Source organism: Camelina sativa, chromosome 5 (assembly GCF_000633955.1).
Source record: "Camelina sativa cultivar DH55 chromosome 5, Cs, whole genome shotgun sequence".
Taxonomy (NCBI): domain Eukaryota; kingdom Viridiplantae; phylum Streptophyta; class Magnoliopsida; order Brassicales; family Brassicaceae; genus Camelina; species Camelina sativa.
Window position 1 is genome coordinate 28,451,093 of NC_025689.1, and position 15,252 is coordinate 28,466,344.

At 38.2% G+C, this 15,252-nt stretch overlaps 1 protein-coding gene across 1 annotated transcript; it reads right to left on the reverse strand.

Moving 5' to 3' along the window:
- On the reverse strand, positions 7,921–9,761 carry LOC109132928. Its single transcript, XM_019245395.1, has 3 exons — positions 9,711–9,761; positions 8,505–9,377; positions 7,921–8,388 (listed from the first exon to the last, which is right to left on the reverse strand). Exons 1-3 carry the CDS (start codon positions 9,759–9,761, stop codon positions 7,921–7,923), a joined length of 1,392 nt encoding a protein of 463 aa, XP_019100940.1.

The window sequence follows — 15,252 nt, forward strand, 5'->3', positions numbered from 1 at the left end:
AGAAAATATTGCCAAACGCCTCGGCCTCCGTCACTTGGCCGGTAAACATTGCGAACAGCACATAAGCAAAATTCGCATACGGATCTGTTGGTGCAAAATAGCGTAGCTTTGCCATACCTTCAGCAAAGGTGGGGGAGTTTGAAGCTAGCCTGACGCCCTCAAGATAGTTCGCTACGATGTGGCCCCTGTATAGGAGAAGCTCAAAGTAGGGCCTGAACTTAGACTCCATAGTGATGAACTGTGGCCACGTGATGAACGGACGAAGTTGAACAGTTTGGAGGTCGACAGTGTTCAGCGCCTCGACCAATACGGGGATAGGAGTGACAGATACGGGAATAAAATTGACAAGGAGGCTTGTAGGGTTTGGCAGCTTGATGGCCAGGAATATCTCGTTCGGAGGGGTGTTCATTGTTTTTGTTTTTGTTTTTTTTTTTTTTGGAGACGATATGGGCTGTGGATGGTATTTGCTGTGTGTAGGGAATAAAACATCTTCTTACGTACACACATCTATATATAGTGAGAACAGTGGTAATTTTATTTTTACTATAACAGGTAATTAATTCGATGGTATTTAACAGTAAAATGTACTGATTGTATAGGAATATATTTATATAAAAATGTAATGATTCAATTATGTTTATTAGCCACGCCAAAAGTATTCAACAAGCTATGTTGGTTCTTTGGTACTCGTGTACGTATATAAGTAAAATTACATAACTGATATTTGACATCTACAACCCTGCAAGTCATATGGATTAAAATTCACTTATATGGACGTCAAATCAGTTGGCCATTGCATTAAAAATAGCAACATGTCATTGCATTAAATACGACTACTATTAGATACAAACACATTGTTAATTTCCCTATATTATATATTAAATATAGTGGTTTCAATTTTAAGTATGAAAGGGTAATATTCAATTCGAGCTACACGTGCATGTAACTGTTGATGTAGGTCTTAGCCATGTATCGTACAGAATAAGATATTCGATAAACTATTAGTTTTACTAAAACTAATAGCCAGTTATCACATCTAACAAAGTTCGTGGTTACCTTTAAATGCAAACATGTTTCGTTATAAAACTACCAAAGCATTTGACTAATTCGGCGAGCGCACCACCAGATTGTGCATTTCCTGCAACGATGCTTGTAAGGGCCCACCATATTGAGTACGTCTTCCTTCCTCATTGAGAGCGCGCATTTTAGTGCGCACGAAGGAGTTGTTATTTCCCCATCATCAGGGTAGTCAAAAAACACACCATAAGTTGTATTGTGTGATGCTCCATAGTGAATAAGCTCAGTGATGAGTTCTTCACACATATCTCCAACCTCTTCGGAGTCAAGTGGGTAGTGTTTTATAGAAAACAGCTGAAGCAAATGACCCGCCTGGACTCCGGACCCTTTACAGATGCACAACATGGCAGACGCAAGAGTAGCGTCGGCATGTGTTGGTACGTTACGCAGGAGTAAATTTACGGCCCCTTCAATGTCCCCATCTTTTGTTGCAAGACGAAGGCCTTCATAATATATGGCCGTTGGATTATCTGCATCAAGGCACCTTTCAAAAAACTTCCGGTGTCGACCACCAAACATGATATCATCGGGGTCACTGCACATGTTGAAGATGTTTGCCTCTTTCAAGACGTCGCGACGGTAAACTATAGTTTTGCCTCTATTTCCCGAACGTAGGAGTGACTGCATGTACCACCAGTGTTTTGCTGCCATTAGTTTAGCTATTCGCGCCAACAGATCGTCAGGAAGATTTGGGTTGGTCATATTTGTAGTGAAAGTATTATGTGCACATTGTAATGCAAACGATTTTATAATACAATCGTTTGATATGGTTGGGGAAGTATTTGGTATGGATATAAATGATACTTGATATAACTGCGTGACAAGATGGCGAGGTAACATCAAACCACTAATTATTAAGAGTTTATAAACATCCACTAACAATATAGATGGAGTGTCGTTTTGAGAATCTTAATGGGCCGGTTGGAATATTTTAGGCCTCTTTACATCATAACCATATATAATCCCCCACATCCCCTATTAGTATACACGTGTCATAACCATATTCGGATTTGAAGTCTACTACTATAATCTACTATCTCAATCTCGATTATTCACTACCCGCTCAGCTTAACGTCTATTGTCAGACATGACACCAGTTGGCAACTGCGATGTGACAACTAATACCCGCAAAAGTCTTATATGGGAAGACATAGAAGAGTTTTTTAACAAGTAAGTAGAGGGATGTGACTTATATCTCATCGATGTGTCTTGATGAGTACGTTTAACATGATGTGTTTGTAATCATTACTAAGTTACGAAATCTGGTCATAGTGTGAACTAAGAGTGTGAACAAATAATATATTCATACATGGTTCGTATGGAACAATGATTACTACGTATTTAGGCTATACTTTGACCTCTCTCTATGTCGAATTATGTGCGGATTTGTAACTTGTATTAGTATTAAACAAATAAGAAAAATCAAATTATTACTTTGTTCAGTGCGGAATTTATGAAACCGCTAGGTAAATGGTAGTTGGGTAAAGTATATGCGGTTCATGGGCTCCAAGTATATGCGGTTCATGTGTTAACTGTTTTGGAAACCGCAACAGTAATTTTGCGTTTCCAAAAAAAAACTAAAACTACAGAATATGTCTTGATTGGTAACATCACGCGGATTTAAAAAAAAAAAAGCTTAAAAGGCGCACTTATGCATGTCGCCGTTCATTGCCATAATTATTAAAAACCCTGCAACTCCCAACTACAACTCTCCCTTTATTTAGAGTACCCTTCACAAGTTGCAACACATACGAAACATTGTTTTAAAAAATTCAAGTGAAAATGAGGACTGCAACTCGAAAAATGCCTGATATACCCGATGAAATATTGATTAAAATCCTCGGCTTTCTCGCAGTTGATGGTTTGGAGTACCTCGCTCCAATACTGAAGGCAGGTCATCGAGGTGTAGAAACGGCGCTCTCTCCCCAAGATTTAAAGGTTGCTAACATCTTCAGCTTATGCTGGGATCCGACGAGCTTTCAAGCACCACATCACCCAAATGGTAGAGTCCAAAATGAAGGGATCCACAGGCGTATCTTCAATAAATGCCTAGATGCTGGCAACAAACAGGCAATTTTTTTCGAAGGTTTCCGGGTTGTTGCCGAGGTGGAAGACATTAAGCAAGGTATCGCACTCCTAACTCGTAACGTTCCCGCGGAACCTATAGCGACACTCGCTTGTGGGTTTTTTTCTATGTTAGATGGGAACTGCGAGATGGCTAGACATTTTCTTCAACTGTTTGATTCACATCACTACCCACTTAAATCGGAACGAGCAAGGTTTCTGGCCAAGGGGGTGTTCCGGTTGCTGTGTAGATATCAGACGGCGCGAGTAGACACATACAGGAACACATTCGTCTATCCTATTGCTCCCTTTATCCCTTCTCCGGAATGTGGTCGATTGTGTTTATTGAAGCATGGTTTCAAAAACAAATGGTATGAAGATTATGACATTGGCTGCAGAAATTGCGGCCTCTGGTGGTTGGCGAAAGCTATGTCCGAGATCCTGTAGTTATATTATCTCTTTAGATGTTTCGCCCTAAACGTAATATGTAACGAATATCATGTTTTCAACGCAGTTCTTATATCTTCTAGAATCCTTCTACGGCAACTAAATCCGTTTACAATGTCTCCCTGTTGTACTACCATTTTGGTTCATGTAACACCTAGGTTGTATCCTTCATAAGAACGCGGAATCTATCGCTACTTAATATGTTGTTTACGAAAACTAAGAGGTTGGGTGCCTAAAACTCGTACCTACCCATTGCAAAACCACTTATATATAATACTAAGACGTACACAACCTGAAAGATATTAGTGTAATAACTACGTTTATAATTTCAGTGTACGTTCAAGAGAATGTACGTTTAGTGTACGTACAATAGTATATACTTTAGGCCTTGTACGTATTAGGAGTTGCAATTTGCGTGTTCGTAGAATGGGAAGGAATAGTTCAGGCATTATCTCCATTTATGCAATTATTGTTTGGGTGAGCAAAACCCCCTGTATGCAAATTAATTATAAATATATCCGCTGACGCAGATTCTTCTATTTCGTATTAGTATATACGTGGCGCCACCATAATAACGGATGTCAAATGCGTTATACACTACTTAGACAATTATTTCTCTTAAATTCCGCTAGGCTCTACTTAGGGTAGACATGACAGCAGTAGGTTGGACGAAGTGACAACTCCTACCCCCCAAGTCGTGTTATCTCAGCGTGATGTGATTTATATCTCAGCGAGTTTTAATTAAACAGTAGTAAGTGACGTTTGTCTCGGCGCATTACAACAATAAACGGGTAGGGTGTTAGCTAAATACGTATCTCGTTAGCGTTCTATAAATTATAATTACCAGTCCCACTGAGTGCAACCTGAACTTTGTGTTCTTCAAACACCCTTCTGTACAAGTTGTAGTTCCTACTGAAAAATCACAGCAAGATGGCGTCTGCGTCTCAAAAAATGCCTCATCTACCAGATGAGATGTTGATTATCATCTTCGGGTTTCTCGCAGTTGATGGTTTGAACTACCTAGCTCCAATAGTCAAGGCAGGACCTCGAGGAGTCAAAACAGCGCTTAGGCCTCAAGTTCTCAAGGATGCTAACATCTCCAGCATTACTTGCCATCCTTCTTGGTTCCAAAAATTACATCATCGAAATCGTAGAATAAAAGAGGAAGGGATGCACCGGCGTATCTTCGAAAAATGCCTTGACGCTGGGAACGAAAAGGCAATCTATTACGAAGGTCTCCGGGTTGTTGCCGAGGAAAGCGACATTGAGGGAGGTATTGCACTTCTAACTCGTAACGTACCCGCAAGAGATGATGCCACACTAGCATGTGGATTTTTTTCTATGTTACATGGGAACCTCGACATGGCGGGTCATTATCTTTACCTGTTTTTGGAATACCACTACCAACTAAATACAACTCAAACAAGGATTTTGGGCAGGGAGTTGTTCATGTTGCTGGGTAGATATCAGACGGCGCGAGAAAACACGTACAAGGATACATTCGTCTATCCGATTGCCCCTTTGATCCCTTCTCCGGAATGTGCTAAATTGTGTTTATTGGAGCATGGTCTGTACTCTCTCAACTATCGAGACTATGACATGGTGTGCAACAATTGCGGCCTTTGGTGGTTGGCGAAATCTATATCCGAGATCCTTTAGTTATATTATCTCTTTAGATGTTTCGCCCTAAACGTTTCATCTAAATGTCTTCTGTTATAAACGCAGTACTAATATCTACGTCATAGGCTTTACGCGGACTGAATCCGGCCTTTTGTTTCAATGGTTTTCTCTTCTACTTATTTTTAAGCATGTACCACTTGATGTTGTTTCCTTTCCTTTTGTAACTGTTCTATCTTGCAAAAGAACTATACACAATAGATATATCTGCCAATTGTGTATGTACAACAAAGTGTGTGTGGGTACATGGGTCCTTACGTTTGGTACGAGAAATGTATTGTTTTGTTACTACTGTGCATTCGGTTGGTGAAGTCGGGAAGTGTTCACATCCCTATGATTTCAAGGTATCGGGCCTCAATTTTAATAAGCCCATTCGGTATGGATTTGTTGTTTATTTCTTAAACTCAAACAACATTCGGTCAAATTTAATAAGCCCATTCGAACGAACATCAGAAGGCCTCAATTTTTAGAGTTTGAGTTGAGGACCCATTTAAAAATTTCAAAAATTACATCGGCCTTACTGAGAAAAACAATTTTAAAGTAAACAATACAATTTCTTTTCGCATTGGGCCTCCAATGTTGCTGGACCGGCAATTAAATTATGGTTTTTTAATATGTAAACTACGAATTAAAGTAAATTTGAAATATAAACCCGAAGAAAAACAAAGAAAGCGAAGAGTCGCGACGTTTTGTTTTATTTAAATAGCATCACCCTGTCTCCTTTCCAAACCCAGGGTAGACACGAGTAACAGGATCTTATCAGAAAAAACCATGGAGTTTAGAGTTGATGCCATCGCTGATCTTAGACCAGGAAAAACGAATTGGATTATCCAAGCGAAGGTCTTGAATTCGTGGTATGTTACTGAGTTCTTTTGGAAGCGGGTTCTGCTCCTTGCTGATACACGGGTTAGTCCACTTTGCTTTGTAAAATATTTGCACGAAGTTGTTAACCAACGCAGTGGTCTTCTACACAATTGATATGCAATTTGTAGGGTGACACAATCGAGGTGGCGTTTTTACCAGGGACCTATAAGAAAATGAGGAAGTATATCTATGATGGTGATTGGTATGAAATTAGGAATTTCAAGGTCATCCAGCCAACACTTAGGGAGAGGAATACACATCATCCTTTCCAAATCAAATTTACTGATGAGTCGACGATGGGCCTGCTCTCACCGGTGAATCAAAAACACTACTTCCGTTTCGAAGATTTGGGTGATATATCTCGAGGGAGAATTACCCATCCCATATCATTCGGTACGCTTATCTTCAATTTTCAATTACACAAATCGTTTGAAACAACGTTAAAAAACGTTTGCTAATTGATATATTTGTGATTATCACTAGTTTTTAGGCCTCATACTAAATAAATAGGTTAGTAGACAATTTCATATCAAAATACATAGGTCGTAACATTTAAAGTATGTGTCTACCCCGAATCAGATGTCTGTGGGTGTGTAGTTGGGGTGGAAGACAGAAGATTGCTCGAGGGGGCAAATGCGGCCAATGAAGTTGTCCTCACCCTACTGAATGGGAGGTAAAGGAGATTTGTGCTACCTTTTCAATACATTTACATTTAAAGTTTTTTCGTATGCCCATTCAATATTAACATGAGAAAATCGTAGGAATGAAACCCTCAAGTGTCGTGCCCTAGATGATTATGCTGCTCGCTTCATAAATGCTTGGGAAGCACTCGGGTGTCATCTTACTTTTACATCCGAACCCGTCTTTTGTATTTTGCGGTTCTGGAAGGTTGGAAGCTACGAAGGTATGTTCGATTTGATAGATCACATAAGGACACCAGCCTTGTGAAACCATATACAACTAATTTTGTAAATGTTCTGAAGGTGCTCCTTGCCTCGTCAACACAACCGCCTCTTCGCTGTTCTATATAAAACCAGATTTCGAGGGAATGGAACATCACAAGGAGATGTAAGCTCTTTGTTTTCCTACTAAAATATCTAATTGTATTTGTTGCTACTGTCAAATACGTTAATACACTTTCTATATTTACCGCAGATCTGAAATCGCTGGACGTTACTATATAGAACATATAATGGAGCACGTAGGGGAGAATGCAGTACCTTGAGAATAAAGGAACTAGATGGGCGAAAGGGAGAACTCAGGGAGTTTAGCATATTTATTTAAAGAACCGGCACAGATCTATGCAATTTATTAACTTTTTTTTCCCCGGTGTGTTTGTACTTTTGAGTGAACCCAATGTTACGCTGATTATGGATAATATATGGTTATGTTTTGTCAACAAAATATAAAATTTAGTACTCCGCAATATATGTACGTACATAACAATAGTTATCTACGATAAGTGAACATGTCAACACTATCCAACCATCGCATTATGTCCTCTCTAATGGACCATATAAAGCCCACAAACAGATATATTTCGCTTTAAAAAGCTTCTTATTCAAACAGAAAACCGTTTGCTTGAGATTTCTAAAAAGCCCACACGAGTAATAGGCCCATCTAGGGCAGCCGGGAACAATTTCTCCAACAATTATAGTTAAACAAAAATGTGGGCTTAGAAATTAAAAAGGGCCATCATAAACATGTTACAAAAAGCTATGTTGGCACTTAGGAAAAAAGAGTATTATCCTCACGCCAAGTAAAGATAACACGTCTATTGTCGCCCATGCACTACGTATTAGCTGGACATGTTGTACGGTTGTGGCCAACCTGTTGACACTGAGAACAAGCATGCTGTTTGCGGGGCCGCTTCGTCTCCAACGCAACCTCGACAAAAGACTTCCTCCTCGTCATCTTTGGCCTTCCTGGAGGATTCCTAACAAAAGGCGGTTTACATCTGGACGGTGTAATATCAGTAGGAACGATGCAGGATGTATCTATCGGCATTATCGCCTCCGCATACCCACTGCAGAGGCTGTCTCTGCGGAAGTATGGATGGTGCTGGTTTATAACTGATACGTTGGCCGTATATGCGGCTGCGATAGCATGTACGCATGGCATCCTCTCTAGATCAAAACGCCTACATGAACACCTCTTATACCTCAGATTGACAACATGCGTTGAGTTACCACCACTTACTTCAAATCGATCTTCATCAATTTCTTGAACCTTTAGACGCCTTGACTGTTCAATACGTGCCTATGAGTAAATCAAAGCGTAAGTTCATATAACCAAAACAACAAAACATATCCACTAACATTTTTCAGGCCTTTCGTTAACATATATATCGATGGATATGTTAATGAATGTCACACCTGTAACAGGTTCTCCACTCCTTTGGTGAGTAAAGTTGGCATTGCGGCAGCTTGTTTTCTCCTTGTAGCAAACCAACGTGTCAACATATTCCGAACAGCTTCTAGTAACTCTACAATGGGATAGGCTCTGGCAGGATTCAGTACTTTGTTTAGCGATTCTGCAATGTTGCTCGTGGTGAAGTTGTACCTATCACCAGGAAAGTGCGCCCTGCTCCACTTGGTTACATCTGCACGAACCAAGTAAGCATGCAGTTGCGGATTCGCTTCTTGAATTTGCTGGAAGATTTCTTCGAAATCAACTACACGGTACGCTGCAGCTGCTTTTTTTACCAGCCGGAATGTTTCGCTCCCACTAAATCTCAGGATAATATTCTTGTGAAGATGATAAGTGCAGATTCCTCGACTTGCCAGGGGGTACACTTTAGCGATAGCTTTACCAATAGATTTATGCCGGTCAGATATCAGTGCAAGCTCTTCATCATCAGGAATTACACTACTTAATTGAGTAAAGAACCATTCCCACGACACGTCGTTCTCTGTATCAACAACCGCATACGCCAGAGGGAAAATATTAAAATTCCCATCTTGTGTTGTCGCTATCAGAAGAGTCCCTTTGAATTCACCTTTCAAAAAGGTTCCATCTACAACTACAACTTTCCGCATATACCTGAAACCCTTAATGCATCCAGCAATCGCAATGAAAACATACTTGAATCTGTCTTCTGCATCAACGACCAGTCTAGTAAGGGTCCCCGGATTAGAGGACCTCAGCCTGTATAAATATGCCGGTAATTCAGCGTATCCACTTTCAGGTGTACCCCTAACATACTCCCGCGCCTTTATAAGTGTACGATGTGCCTTCCAGTAGCCAAGCTATTATATGAAAATGGTCAGTAAAAGACATCAGCACTAAACACTATCAACTAGATCGAATTATAAATTTCTCTCCATTATTTATATTTATATTCACCCCAAAATCAAACACTTTTTATAACACATTATCAACACGATCACTCTACAGTGGGTTATAATTATATATATATATATATATATAATATGTCATTATACTCTATATGTTATTCAACCAGACGGTATGTTGCCTCGTTAAATATTCAATGGTTTTTTAAAATACCATTATTTATTTATTACTATAGTGGGAGGTATTGCACCCTGATAAGTAATTATTTTAATGGTTGCTTAATGCACCATAACAATGGACGGCTCAGCTGTAGATAATGTATATAACTCCGTCACCATAATTGATTTACTGTTATAATGTGGATGACTCTGTCACCATAATATTGCCGTTAAGTTATATTTACATTATGGTTATATAAGGAGGCTCAGCCACCTTTATATTATGGTTAGTATATAAGGAGGCTCAGCCACCTTTATATTAACATGTATCTGAAATTGCTAAATTTTAACTGATTGATTTTTAAATTTATGATTTATTTTATGTTTGCTACTATTTACCAACGGTCACAAAGAAAAAATTTCAAATCTATTACACTTTTCAAACTGCTATGAACAGTAATTTTTCATTCTATATATACACTCATATTTTCACTCTTCCATTCATCTAAATTCGCATCACTTCTCATAAAATGTTCTAAGGAAAGTTGTTTAAGTTTGCATCTTGGAAAATGATTAGCTTGTTTTTAATTGTATGTTTAATTGCAATTATTACTTGTATTTACAGTCTCTTCGTTGGAGAATTTACTCACAAAGAGTTTACCATTAACATTGGTCTACTTGTCTATCTATTTGTGTTCTTTCTAATCGCTTGCATTAATAATATAAATGGTGCATTCTAATAATATTTATTCACTTTTGTGTTTAGATAACTAATGGCAAACATTGAGAATCTTAAGTTTTCGGCTCTCAAAATTACTAGAGCAAAATACATAGCATGGATGACATATGTGGAACTCTATTTAGAGTCGCAAGAATTGTCAGAGACCATAAAATTGGAAAATATGTCGCCTTCCAAAGGGCCAAGGTAAAGACCCTTGACCGAAAAGATAAGTGCACTTTTGGTGACATAGGTGGCCAAATCAATTCTTTTAAACCTTTCTGCATGTCCTTGGAATCGAGGTGTCACAATTTTCCCCACTAACAAATCACAATGTCTCGTTGTGCACTAAGACCGTCACCCCCGACAGTGTGAGCCCACTCGGCTCCACACTTGTCTAGTTAGGCTCTAATACCACTTGTAACGCCCCGACCGCCACCTCTTAGTGGAGCCTATGTCCAATCCCAGTCCATGGGTCCACCTTCCTTAATGGGCCTCATGTCCTCTCACTAGGCCCGTGAGCCCATCCATATTTGACGGGTTGTTTGCTACGTCGATGAGGCTTTAAAGACTTGTTTACTGTCCCTACAAATCACCACATGATCTTTTCCTGTGTTTTTTCTTCACTAGCACAATTCCGACAATCACTTCCCGGAAGGTCACCCATCCTGAGACTATTCCAACTCAAGCACGTTTAACTCTAGAGTTCTCTCATGACACTTGACCGAAAAGATAAGTGTTCTTTTGGTGACATAGGTGGGCAAATCAATTCTTTTAAACCTCTTTACATGTCCCTAAAATCGGGGTGTCACAACAATTGATTGCAAGACCATTGATCATGAGATCAAAACTCCCAACCTCTATATGGGGACATGCCATCTTGGATGCAGAAGCACTAATTCGGATAAGACCAAGTGCATATCATAAGTATTCCCCTTTACAGTTCGCATTTAGTCGAGAACCAAATATATCCCATCTAAGGATTTTTGGTTGTGCGATATATCTGCGTATAGCACCTCCACAACATACAAAGATGAGATCACAAAGAAGGTTGGGTATATATACTGGTTGTGATTCTCCATCAATTATAAGATACCTAGAACCACAGACTGATGATGTCTTTACGACACGTTTTGCCGATTGTCATTTTGAAGAAAAAGTTTTCTCGGTTCTAGGGGAGAAAATAAACAAGTAGGAAAATATATCAAATGGTGTGTACCATCTTTGTTACACCTTAATCCTCCTACAAAGCAGTATGAAATATAAGTTCGACGAATCATACGTATGCAGAGTATTGCAAATCAACTTCTTGATGCATTTGTTAATACCAAAACAATAAGTAAATCATATATACCAGTTGCAAATGTTCCTGCTAGAATTGAAATACCACAAGAACATGGATAAGCAGATGATACACGAGAGTTTATAACATGTTTGAAGGGTGGTAGCCTAGTTGGTTCTAAGGATAATAATCCTAGAAAAAGTAAAGAAGTTGAAAAGCATGATATACCCAAAATAGCAGAGAAGCATTTTGGAAGAAACGAATCATGAGTCTAATGAAAGTATTGAGCATCATGAGCCTGAAGAAAATCATGAGATTTCTATCAACTATATCCATAATAGAAATATATGGAATCGAAATAAAATCGATGATGTTGTTGACACTTTCTCGTACCTTGTTTCATGGGAAATAGATGAGGAAAGTAAGGATCTAGAGCTAAAGTATGTATATGAATGTCAAAAGAGACATGACTGGACAAAATGGAAATATGAAATACAAGTCGAACTTGACTCGCTTAATAAACGAAATGTATTCGGACCTATTGTACTCACGCCTAAAAATATGAGACCGGTTGGATCACTACAAGAAAATAGGCGTTTAGCGGCTACCACTTGTGACTCTTTATTCAGTCGCAAAAAATAGCGACCACTTAGCGATTCATTTATGATTGTTTCCCGACCAAAGTTACAGAAGAAGCAAAACAGTCGCACATTTACGACGGAAACAATATAGTCGCAAAACAATCACATTTTAAGAATGTTCGGTGACAGTAATTTATAAAAATCAAAGAGTTACAAATTAGCAACGATTTTGCAACGTATACTCCGGTCACAAGTTTATTTATCGATAACTTGCTAACTCCTATTTTTTGCGACGAAGGTGCTACCCATGTGCGACTTATTTGCAACTTCTTTTACGACTGTTTAGCATCTAACACCTGAATTAGATACTGTTTTGCGACTTCTTAGCAACTCTCAATTTTTTGAATTTGAAATTTCACATTAGAGAAATGTTAACATGTTTCTATACATATTTCCAATTTGAATTTATCAATATCAGTCATATAAACTTTGTCAAAGCTTTCCATTTCAGTATTTATACACAAAAATTTCATAATATCTAAATCATTTTAAAGAGTTACATGTTATTTCATAAGAAGGTTTGTAATTTTATGAAAATTGCAAAACAAAGATATGAAAACAATATTTAAAGGTCATAAACTATTTCATATACTCTATAAGACAATCATGAGTCCATATTGTTGATTGATATAAATAGAACTGGTCAAAAATGATAGATTCCAAAAATTTGTATTGTGACTAAAGTCGGAGAGTCACAATAGGGTAATAATTTGAGACTAACTTGTTACTAACTTTGCGACTCTTGTTTTTTTGCGACTATCTTGCTATTAAATTTGCGACTACTGTGCAACTACAGTTGCGGCTGTTTAGCGTCTAACACCTGTGCTAGATACTCTTTTGCGACTGTTTAGCGTCTAACACCTGAATTAGATACTGTTGTTTTGCGACTCCTTAGCAACTCTCGATTTTTTAAATTTGAAATTTCACATTAGAGAAATGTTAACATGTTTCTATACACATTTCCAATTTGAATTGATCAATATCAGTCATATAAACTTTGTCCAAGCTTTCCATTTTAGTATTTAGACACAAAAATTTCATAATATCTAAATCATCTTAAAGAGTTAAATGTTATTTCATAAGAAGGTTTATAATTTTATGAAAATTGCAAAACAAAGATATGAAAACAATATTTAAAGGTCATAAACTATTTCATATACTCTATAAGACAATCATGAGTCCATATTGTTGATTGATATCAATAGAACTGGTCAAAAATGATAGATTCGAAAAATTTGTATTGTGACTAAAGTCAGACAGTCACAATAGGGTAACAATTTGCGACTAACTTGTTACTAACTTTGCGACTCTTGTTTTTTCGCGACTATCTTGCTATTAACTTTGCGACTACTGTGCAACTACAGTTGCGACTGTTTAGCGTCTAACACCTGTGCTAGATACTCTTTTGCTACTATTTAGCATCTAACACCTGAATTAGATATTGTTTTGCGACTCCTTAGCAAATCTCGATTTTTTGAATTTGAAATTTCACATTAGATAAATGTTAACATGTTTCTATACACATTTCCAATTTGAATTGATCAATATCAGTCATATAAACTTTATCAAAGCTTTCCATTTCAGTATTTAGACACAAAAATTTCATAATATCTAAATCATTGTAAAGAGTTATATGTTATTTCATAAGAAGGTTTGTAATTTTATGAAAATTGCAAAACAAAGATATGAAAACAATATTTAAAGGTCATAAACTATTTCATATACTCTATAAGACAATCATGAGTCCATATTGTTGATTGATATCAATAGAACTGTTCAAAAATGATAGATTCCAAAAATTTGTATTATGACTAAAGTCAGATTGTCACAATAGGGTAACAATTTGCGACTAACTTGTTACTAACTTTGCGACTCTTGTTTTTTTGCGACTATCGTGCTATTAACTTGCAACGATTTTGCTACCCTTCTGTGACCATTGTGTTACTCTATTTGATAGTTGTCTAATTTTTATTATTTTTTGTCAAGGTTTAGGCGCGTAATATTCTCCCTTTTTTTTAGTATGTGTCTCTTTTGCGACTACTTTGCGACCCCTCTTTCTTAATTACTAGGTAAAGAATCCATTTAGGGTTTCTTTATCTTTTTCTATTTTTTGACTAAGTGTCGAAAACCTCTCAAATCTCTCTTCTTTCTCCTCTTGTCCTCTCAAATCGATCAAATATCTCCTCTTCTCCTCTCAAATCTCTCCTCTTTCTCAACTCTCTCTAATGGCTGGTAGGGGTCATGGAGGCAGATCCGCTGGAGGTGTTAGGGGTCGCGGAGGCAGATCCGCTGGAGGTGTTAGGGTTTACAATGGTGCGAGTACAAGGGAACCCAGTTCTGTCGCAGTTAATTGGGCCGTAAATGGTGCCTCCAATGGTGCGACTTCACGCGGAGGTCGAAGTGGTGTTGGAACTTCGTCTCACTCCTCGAATCCATCAGGCTCTCATTCTGTGACTAATTCAAATAGAACTATGCCGTCCCAGTTTCCGCCGAGGACACAACAATCGCCTCCTGCTTCTCAACCACCGCGGGTTGCTTCTCCACCACCGCGGGTTGCATCTCAACCACCACGGTTGGTTCTCAACCACCGCTTCTTGCTCCTCAACCACTACCTCCTGTTCCTCAACTCATACAAGAACAACCAGACCTAAACATGGAAGAGGATTACGAAGAAGAAAACCCTAATCCCAATCCTGCCGAAGAAGAAAACTCTAATCCTAATCCAGCCAAACAAGACTACCAAGATTTGTTAGATGTTATGCTAGCTCTTCCAGGCCGACAACATCTCCCAGTTCTGTCTGTTGATCCCATCCCCGGCGTTGAGACTCTATGGTAATTTCTCTTTGCTCTTAGTGTTAGGTTGAGACTTTGTTTTTGTTTGATTAAGTTTAGTGAAAGACTGCTTTGTTTGATTAAGTTAGAGGTTGTGTTTGATTGTTTGGTAGGTTGAGATTGATTGTTTGTTTTGAGATTGAGATTGTTTGTTTTGTTGATTAAGTTGAGATTGAGATTGAGATTGTTTGTTTTGTT

What these genes read in the sequence shown, in the direction of transcription:
- LOC109132928 (XM_019245395.1), bottom strand. Translation starts at nt 9,761, where the DNA reads ATGGTGACGGAGTTATATACATTATCTACAGCTGAGCCGTCCATTGTT. An exon ending in CTGAGCCGTCCATTGTTATG is followed by an intron (nt 9,378 to 9,710) that starts GTGCATTAAGCA and finishes TTCATATAATAG; the next exon opens with CTTGGCTACTGGAAGGCACA. An exon ending in GAGTGGAGAACCTGTTACAG is followed by an intron (nt 8,389 to 8,504) that starts GTGTGACATTCA and finishes ATTTACTCATAG; the next exon opens with GCACGTATTGAACAGTCAAG.